This window comes from Lepidochelys olivacea (genome assembly GCF_965140295.1).
Source record: "Lepidochelys olivacea isolate rLepOli2 genome assembly, chromosome: 3".
NCBI classification, from domain to species: Eukaryota; Metazoa; Chordata; order Testudines; family Cheloniidae; genus Lepidochelys; species Lepidochelys olivacea.
In genome coordinates this window covers 95,366,707-95,377,003 of record NC_140413.1, presented here as the reverse complement: position 1 = coordinate 95,377,003, position 10,297 = coordinate 95,366,707, and the positions used below count along the sequence as shown (strand labels likewise).

The window sequence follows — 10,297 nt, the reverse complement described above, 5'->3', positions numbered from 1 at the left end:
ATAAAAGGGTGGCAGAGTGGATTACTGACATCAAAGGAAACTGCATAGGTGCAATAAAAATTTCCTAGAGGGACTCTTCACACATTCTCCTACACCTGCCATCCTTCCCAACAAACTGGCTTATTATGTTAGTTCTCAGTCAGCTTACAAGAGGTTTAGCTAAACTAACAACTAGGAACAGCAAAATATTAGGTTTACTCTTGAATCATTTGTGTGCTAATGGTCAGCAGCAGTCCTAACAGCCAGTAACATTGCAGTTGCCTGGAGAGTTCATCCGTCTCGAACTGCATTATGGTATATAGTTGTCTAATATCTAGAAAAGGAGTCTCATCAGTGGCTACTGTTAACAGGGGTCTGTAAATGCATTCTTACTCTCTGCATATAATAAATATGGACAGTACAAAAGAACCATCTATATATACACCTGTTTAATCTTGTTCTGTGGGGCATAGAGTAAAAATAATAGCTTGATTTGAAAGGAAAACCTTTTTAAAAAAAACACTTTTGGGACCAAAGTGTTCATACAAATCACTGGGTCATTTATACATTCCAAAAATTATGCAAATAATCACTTTAATGGTGAATTAATCAACGCTAATCACTTGAAAAATAGCTGTTAAGTGTTTTTATAAAAATGTATGAAAGTATTTAAAATTATCATAGTGAGCTTCCTTTTTAATAACCTTGTTTTTTTTAAATACTGGCAGATGAATACTCCCTATGTTATTTTAGTGTTGAGCAACAAACACAATGGGTGATCACAGGTGTAAAATTCTGAAATTCGGTCCCAGACTCTTCCCAAGGTTTACAAGATGATAGTGTGAATTTCAATTCTTGAGGAATTGAATTTCAGCCATAGATTTCAGATACCTCTTGTTCCAGTGGGAGATTCCTATTTCATGCAGTAATATTTAGAGAAGTACATTAAATGAAAGATGCATTTAAAAATTGAAGGGCTTGAAGGCTTTGGACACACATTGCTGTCTAGCTTGAAGAGATGGCTATTGCTGTTGGATACACAAGCAACATGGCTATGTCTAAAAGATAAATGGTGAGGTGCACCCACATACATCTGAGTATTGAAGAAATCATGGCCAAGATTTCTAAAAATCTATATATGCCTATAGTTAGATTCTTAAGACCACATTTAGTCACCTAAATAAGTGGCCTGATTTTTCAAAATTGCTGAATACTGAGGAGCTCCCATTTGCTTCAACTGAGGTGGTGGGTTTTCAGCCTCTGACAATTCGGCCCTAACTGGTTGTGCTTTATGATCAAGACTTAACCAATTAAAATGCCAAATCCTGTCCTCTGGCGCATGGGGCCACTAAGTAGGTAATGGGTAATAAGGAGCCTCTTCCATCTATGTGGTGAAAGTGCAGGGATCATATCCTCTGTAAGATCATGGGGCCTCACTACATTTGGAGCCGGGAGCGGGGGGGTGTGACCTGCAGCTTGGAGACATACTTGTGCTAGCTCTCATCAAGCTAGCCTGCTAAAAATAGTGTGTGGCTATGGCAACATGAATGGTGATACGGGGTAGCTGCCCTGAATATGTGCCTAGGGTCTCTGGTGGCTATGTACTCTGGACTGCTAGCCTGTCCTCCTGCTCACATTGCCATGGCTACACTCTATTTTTAGCACACTAGCTGGATGGCAGCTAGCACTAGTGTGTCTTCTCCAGCTTGGAATTACATTCCCCAGCTCCAACTGCAGACATACCCCATGCTGTTTCATGTACTTTCACGCATTTTGTTTAATTGGGTGCAAAGGTTGTTAGAATTTGAAAGGAATGCTGTGTTGGTAGTGTGGTGTTAGAGGCTATGACATCTCTTTTGTGAATTGTTTCCCGAAGACCAAGGAATGATTGCCACGGATACAACACTGATAATTTCCATTGATGGGTACTCAATGGAGCAAAAATATGATCAGGTTAGTAGCTATTGTTCCCTGTGGAAACCAGGTAGATGTTGCCAGAACTAAAAGAAATAGGAATCAGATTTTCATAAATTCTTTATAGTGTCCTTTTCTCAGACATCATGGCTACTGATTTACTGTTTGTGTGCTAATAACACATAATGTCCATTAGTACCTGGCAACATTCACAGCTAAATTACAACTGCCATCAATTGAAGTTCTCTAATATAACCTATGAAAGGTCTTTTCTGCAGCTGGTGCCTTCCAGGAATGGATTCACCTCAGTTCTCTGAGATATTGCATTGACTATTACTTCTCTTGGGCCCTCAGTTGAACATTTTGTAGGATCAATTTCTGCCTTCTTAAGAGGAGATTTAAACCATGACCTTATGATCGCTAACTCAAGTAGGCCATATTCTTTGGGAGTGGAAATGAATATTTAATAAACATTTCTCTGAAATATTTTTGAACTTATGAGTTTCCAGACATGAAAGAACCTTTGTCTGAGTCATTGCAGATCAAAAAGAATAAAGTGAAAGTATCTACAAGTTGGGTTTTACATCTGGAGATGAAGAACTCATAATCTGATGGAATCCTTTTCATCTGGGGTTCAGAAATACTGATAAATTGTAGCTCTGCCAAGCAAAGACACAGATGTTATTTTTGCAGATAACAGTCTTATGGTACATGAAACATTAGTCATATCTCTTAAATAATTCACGAGACTATTAATATCCCATAACTTCCTTGTACTTAGGAGTGACAGTTGTATTTAAATTAATCTTCCTGAAACAGACTATTCCAGTCATAATTTGACTTCAGGAAAAACAATTTTTAAGTACCTGATCCTTCAAGCTGCTGAGCATCCTTAGTTCTCTTTGACTCAAATTGAAGTTGATGGCTGCTCAGCACCTTGCAAGATTGGGTCCTGCATTGTAAAAGGTAAAAGCCTTAATTTCCCCCTATGCTGCAGTGGCACAAAACAACCAGAAATCCAGCTTAACTGGCCCAGTTTCAAATGGAAATATACTTGATTATTAATAATAGGTGTCTGGGTCAATATACTCTTTCTCCCACCATGTGCAGTACACCATGAGAACAAAGAAGCAGCTGTCCCTCTGCTCTACATTTTTACCCAGAGAAGGAAACAATGGACTATTATATATCTTCATAAATGATCTGGAGGATGGTGTGGATTGCACTCTCAGCAAATTTGCGGATGATACTAAACTGGGAGGAGTGGTAGATACGCTAGAGGGGAGGGATAGGATACAGAAGGACCTAGACCAATTGGAAGATTGGGCCAAAAGGAATCTGATGAGGTTCAATAAGGATAAGTGCAGGGTCCTGCACTTAGGACGGAAGAACCCAATGCACAGCTACAGACTAGGGACCGAATGGCTAGGCAGCAGTTCTGCGGAAAAGGACCTAGGGGTGACAGTGGACGAGAAGCTGGATATGAGTCAGCAGTGTGCCCTTGTTGCCAAGAAGGCCAATGGCATTTTGGGATGTATAAGTAGGGGCATAGCGAGCAGATCGAGGGATGTGATCGTTCCCCTCTATTCGACATTGGTGAGGCCTCATCTGGAGTACTGTGTCCAGTTTTGGGCCCCACACTTCAAGAAGGATGTGGATAAATTGGAGAGAGTCCAGCGAAGGGCAACAAAAATGATTAGGGGACTGGAACACATGAGTTATGAGGAGAGGCTGAGGGAGCTGGGATTGTTTAGCCTGCAGAAGAGAAGAATGAGGGGGGATTTGATAGCTGCTTTCAACTACCTGAAAGGGGGTTCCAAAGAGGATGGCTCTAGACTGTTCTCAATGGTAGCAGATGACAGAACGAGGAGTAATGGTCTCAAGTTGCAGTGGGGGAGGTTTAGATTGGATATTAGGAAAAACTTTTTCACTAAGAGGGTGGTGAAACACTGGAATGCGTTACCTAGGGAGGTGGTAGAATCTCCTTCATTAGAGGTTTTTAAGGTCAGGCTTGACAAAGCCCTGGCTGGGATGATTTAACTGGGAATTGGTCCTGCTTCGAGCAGGGGGTTGGACTAGATGACCTTCTGGGGTCCCTTCCAACCCTGATATTCTATGATTCTATGATTCTATGATCTGATCCTCAATTTTAATTTGCATTTGGTGATGTTTGAAAAATGCACGTATGACTGTGTGTGCTTCTAGTCTTGGGTTTGTGTAGTCTTGATGATGCATTGCTGCTGCTATTAATGCAGCTGAACCCAAGGGTAGAGCTTTAATTGGCATGTGCTGTTTCTTATTTGCACTGTAGAGAGCGAAGTTTTGTTCTTTGTTTCTATTTTGACACTTACATTGTTGGGTTTATGACTGTGTATCACACCTTCATTCCATAGATCCCAGTTCAAAACTTTCATATCCCCCTCATTCCATTTATAAAAGCTTTCCATCTCAACCACCTGTCCGTTCAGAAAATGAATAAACATGGCTTTTAATGTGCTCAGAAAGTCACCAAAAAGTGACTCTGTTGGACCTTGTGGAAAACAAATACCAGAGGTTAAGGGCTTTCACTGAGAATGCACTGCCCTCAGACATATGTCAGTTTGAGTTGCCCCACTCATCTAAGCTGTTACCCTAAACACTAAGAGAGGGGCAGTCTCTAAGGTACCTGGGATCCAAAAAGAGATTTACAGATCAAAATCCACACTTTGAGTAGGTTCCAGGAATTTAAAACCAGTGCAGTTCGTGGAGCGCAGATGCAATACGTGGAGAGACCCCCATATGTGAGCTAAAGATGATTCCAAACTAGAGCACCCAGATCTGTACACCTGCAAACATAGTGAAAGTTCATATCCAGATCTGGATTTTGTGGCTCTGGCCTGTCATAAATTTGAGTACATTCTTGGCCAGAGCCTTCTGTGCAGTGTGGATGCCTTGCACCACACAATTGGCTGGTTCTGGCTGTGTCTGTCATACGTAGCCCCAGAAGGATCACCCCCCTAGGGCAAGGGGAATGGTATTGGGGTGCTCCACCACTATCTTTCCAACTGCTGGTGTAGTGGGTATGGTTGTGACACCCTAACATTGTGTTGATCCCTCTACCATTTCCGTCCCTTTATTATTTGTATTGCAGTAGCACTTATAGGTCCCAACCAAGGTCAGGTGCCCATTTTGTTAAGTAGTTTGCAAGCACATAGTAAGAAACACTGCCTGCACTTTCAGAGCTTAAAATCTAAATAGAGAAAAGGTGAGACGGAAGGGGAGACACAGACTTGCCCAAGGTGACACAGAGGTCAGTGGAAGTGGCGAAAATAGAGCCGAGGTCTTCTGATCACCAGTCCAGTGACCTGTTTGTTCACTAGACCTACTGCCTTAGGGCCATTAGTAGTCAGCATCTTTTGCAGCTGTCGTTTGTACAGTGTATCAATCACAGAGTATTCTCAGAACCTGGGGAGTGCAAAGATGAACTTTGCACCACTTTCGCATTCTCCCTCCATCTCTCTGCTTTGCACTCTGTGTGATCTTTGAGCATAGTTGAGGACTTGTTTCTGTGTTCTCCTGGCTGCTCATTTTGTTGGTTTATTTAAATTGTTAATTAAAAAGTAAAAATGTTGAGATTTGCCCTTTAGCGTCATTGCATTCCATGTCACCCAATTTTAGGGAGGTGGGGAGGAGAGTGTGGAAAGAATAGGCAGTCTGGGTAACTGCTGCATATACAGCAAAATACCTTTTTGGTCTACATTAGAAAGTTGACTTTGTCTGAACACATGTTGGAGCATGGACAGGAATTTAATGTGATTGACACAGACAAGTGATGACATACTATTCAGGGAAAACTAATGTAACAAATCTGCTGAGTGGCAACGCCATTAATGCTCCAACCTTTTTTCCTTTAAAAAAATCCTTTATTTTTTATTCTTTCTTTTTCAGAGCAGTTGCAGCTGTCATCTCTGGCTCTCCATCTACTAATTCATATCTTCCAGTCATACTCTATGAAGAAACTAGATTGCATAATGAAAAAGCTATCCATTTAGATTTTTCAGAAAGAACACTGAAAATAGAGAAGTATTGTTGGCTCTGACAGTTACAATTCTACCTTGATTGGTTCAGAAATGTTGCTTGCATTCAGACCAGGAAAAATAATAATTATAATGAGGGAAAATACTATTGTCTTTTTTTTAAAACGTACCTTTTCAGAAATTTTGTTGCTATCAAAACTGGTTAAAAAGTGACTTTCTTCCCTAATTAATAACCACTGAAATTATTTTCATGCTTTATGTCTTTTTCCTTTTCTGTTTAATTTTTCTCTGTGCATGTTATTGAAGTTTGACTAGCTAAGGATCTGTGACACCAAGGACTACAAAAGGATCACAAAAAACTTAATTGTAACCAGTCATGGGTATAAGCAGGGACAGAATTCCAATCCTGTGGCTGAAAAACCCAGGACCTGGAGCTAAAGGAAAATCTTTTCTATTTGTAGCAGTACTTCTAGCAAAAAAGCCAAAACAAAACCTCACACACATACACACTAGGTTTTTAAAGTTGAAAGCTTATATCACTGAAATCCAGCTAATTCTCTTAATCAGTATTTTTTTCTTTACATTTTTTTTTCTAAATCCTTCTAGAAAACTCAAATGTTAGAAAGTCAGGAGTTAAGGCACCTAATCAATTTCTTTCTGCTGTATATGCATTTACCACTTACTAGTGTCCCTCCCAATGTACACCACCCACCTAACCCTCCCTTTACTCCCCTTTTGTGTTCAGAATGAACATATACTGTTTTTTGTATACATCCTTGACTAAGTGTGCAGTAAGACTTTGATAATATAGTCCCAGGGTCCATCAAGTTACACCAGTTCTGCAAGTTTTTCTATAGTGCAAATTTGGAAGCATGAGCTGGGGCTAAGGCTTTTGTCTCTGACCCTGCTGCGTTTCTGTGCATTTACCGCAACACAAGAAACTTTGCTTGACCTTAGTTTCATTTTGTAGGATTGGGTTTTCAGAATTCATCTGCTCCTGTTTCTTGTTTACAGGAAGGCCTAATCCTGTGTGACATCACTATAAAATACTATGGAAACTATGATATCATAAATACAGGATTATAATTTGAGGAAGAGAAGGAAGAGGGAAAAAACTAGGGAAAATCTCCAAATGTGTAATTTGTTAGCAGACAATCTAAAATCCTATTCTGTATTTCCTTGTTAACAAAAACTGACTTGATTGGCTCTCCAGATGTTTCCTTTAATTAGTATGAAAGTCTCTTCTCCCTTCTCTCAATCCCCCCCAATATAATCTGAATTTTTTTTTGCCTCCACCCCCCTCCTTCAGCATTATTGTCATGACAACCTGGAAATCAGCGCCTGAAAGATGTGTACTAGTAATTTGACTATATGAGCAATAAAATTTGTCATCTGAAATAGGAATTAATACTAAAGCTTGTCAAATAGTAAAAGCCCTTGGTTTTGCAAATGAAGTACCTACCTTGATTTGTTACAATTTGCTGCTCAGAATCTCACTTCCAGCGAAATTGTGATTTGCAGTATGTGGTCATGCAGGGGCCAATGGGGCCATAGAGAGCCTCCTTTTTCCCCTGTGCAAATGTATCCCTTACTCGCTTCTCTTGGACTGCTACTTCCCCTCCAATGCAAGGGGTGGACAGTGGGCAGAGCCTTGACTTTGTTACCCTGTCTCATGCTGGCCAGTGCAGTTCTAGGAGAAGTAAGCAGGAATGAGGCTGGGACAGCTTGACTCCTCTTTGGAGTCCTCACTTACTCATTCTAAATTATTTGCCTTCCCTTCTGCTTCTCACCCACCATGCCAGACTTCTTTCCTTGCATCTTGCCACATAAATAGGTGCTTACTTCAGGTGCAGGGGAGATGAGAAGTGCAAATGCCAGCCCTTGCAATAGAGATGACTGTAGATTCACCAGTCACAAGGCTGATAGAGTCAGTTTCTGATTTCATGTGACTCTGTCTCTACATGCTGAGGAATGCTGGTTCAAGGACAATTTTTTGTCAATTTCATGTTATTGCCCACTAGTATAATCCTCCAGTTTTGGCATTTCAAGCGCCACAGTGGATAGTGTATTTGTTTTTTTTAAAATAAATCCACTAGAACTTTTTAAAAAATTTATTGATATTGAGTTTTGTAAAAGTTTGTTTCTAAACACATTTTGCACCAAATTTGACTTGCTAGAGATCCTGGAATTAGGCCTGGGAAATAAAATCTGATCTGCTTAATAACTGTGGAGGTTAATGGATATAACCTATATCTTTTAATCCAAGTATTTTATTTACAAACATTCTGTAATGCTTCAAATAACTTTGGAGGTGAGTGAAGTAATTGAAGAAAAAACCAAGGTAAAGTTTTTAATGGGTGAGGTGCTATGGGGAGGGATAGCTCAGTGATTTGAGTATTGGCCTGCTAAACCCAGGGTTGTGAGTTCAGTCCTTGAAGGGGCCATTTACGGATCTGAGGCAAAAACTGGGGCTTGGCCCTGCTTTGAGCAGGGGGTTGGACTATATGATCTCCTAAGGTCCCTTCTAACCCTGATATCCTATTCTATAAAATGAGTTTACTGGTTGTGTCTCAGTAACTAGGATTGGGAATCAAAGTGAAGAAAATTACCTACATTTACCCTCTGTTGTTGACTGGTAGACGTCATAGGACCCTCCCCACTCCTAATAAGGCCAGGAAGAATGTGCCAAGCATTAAGTGTGCTAAGAATAAATTTGAGCTAGGATAGGGATAAGGTTACTTTGAACTCTATATTTCATGTTGTCTGACCTACACCTGCCCGCCTGCAAAGAACTGTAATTATATTAGAGAAGCTGCAGGGGCTTTAAACAGCTCTTTCCAGTTCCTTTGCTTTTTGCTGCCTTTCCCTGCTCTGCTGTCCCCTTTGGATCTGGGAATTTTTATTTTTATTTATCGGGTGTGTGGTTCTCGTGCTGGGCTATTTTTGTTAGAAGCTGATACTTTAGTCTGAGCTGTAGGCATTGCCTTGAGAAAAGCTTAGGTTGTTCTGGGGGGGCCAGGACTCTACAGAGAGACAAGTTCAGAGAGGCACCAAAAGAAGAAACAGAATAGGAAAAGAGGAGGACCTCCTACCTTTTATTTCTGCATCTCCTGATAGAGTCAGTGACCCAGAAGTATCTAAGCTGCCAGTATAACTTGACCTGTTTAGAATATCTCTTACCATCACCGCTATGGCTGAGATTACAACAGAAGGTACTGTAACTATTTTCAAATATAATTAATTGAAAACAATTTGTACTTTGACAGTGTGATTGAGTCAGCATGTCAGTGTGATTTATTGCTTTTTTGGGAATAGCAGTTTTCCTGAAGGGTGGGTTTTTGTGTAAGAAGTGTTTGTCTGGCAGCTGGAGACTCCACTGCTAGTTAGTGAAGCTAGATCACCACATGCCTCTAAAAATAGCATTGGTCATGTAACCTGAGCAACCATAGCTTAGACAGTGATCCTAAAGTGATACAAGAAGGGGAATGCATACTGAACTGGAGCTATTGGGTTTAATATCAATAGGTCCAGTCCTGAACTCCCTACGCAGACAAATCTCCCATCAGCAAAATTGACAGTGAACTCTGTCAGAGTTTCACCCATGTCAGAACATCAGAAATCAGCTCTGTGGTGCTGATCCTACATCTGGCTCAGTGGAGGCATGGGTACACTTGCAGGATCAGGGTCTAAATTTGTAAGCTATGTTTTAATGTTAATTGAAAGTAAACAGTACTGATCCTGCAAGCCTTATCCAGGTAAAGCTCCTATGGAAGCCCATGAGAGCGTTGTTTGGATAACTATTCCAGGGTTAGGCCCAAAGAATGAGAAGTAATCTTATAAACCACAAAACATTTATCCTAACACATGAATATTTCATATTCTTTAATATTTCCTGGCCATTCATATTTAAATAACTTTTAGATGCACAACAATATTTTATCAACAACAGCGCAAGAAGGAAGCTGTTTTAAATTCCCCCTTTTTTACTCAAATATTGAATATTTTTAGTGGAATTTCATGCCAGCTTTTTTCCATTGTGCATCACTCTACTGATCATCTTCAAGTTCAATAATGACTTTTTTTTAAAAAATAGGCTTATTGACAGTCTTCCGAAAGTTTATTTGTATTTTGTTTGTGATAGTGTTTCAGTATATTAAACTTGTACTTTTCATCCTTCAATTTTAACCATTCTGTTTGAGAGGATTGGCATTATTCACTATTGATGAATGAATCTCTTTCCCATAGGCTGCAAAATTAGCAGTGTCAGAACTTGCAGTGTTCTTGCTCGATGTTAGCAATAGCAAACGTAAGGCTGATGTGGGTGAGGAGCATGTGGCTTTTTTTTATTTTATCATCAGTGCTTGGATGAGCGTATATATATTGCTCCT

At 40.1% G+C, this 10,297-nt stretch overlaps 1 protein-coding gene across 1 annotated transcript in view; it reads left to right on the top strand.

Moving 5' to 3' along the window:
* Window positions 1-9,048: 9,048 nt before the first annotated feature.
* Window positions 9,049-10,297, top strand: part of TRDN (triadin) — a gene marked incomplete at its 3' end in the record, with an annotated part of 122,665 nt that continues 121,416 nt past the window's right edge. Inside the window, exon 1 of the mRNA XM_084624930.1 lies at window positions 9,049-9,121. Coding sequence (XP_084481056.1) covers window positions 9,100-9,121 — 22 coding nt within the window. The 5' untranslated portion in view covers window positions 9,049-9,099. The remainder of the gene's footprint in view (window positions 9,122-10,297) is intronic.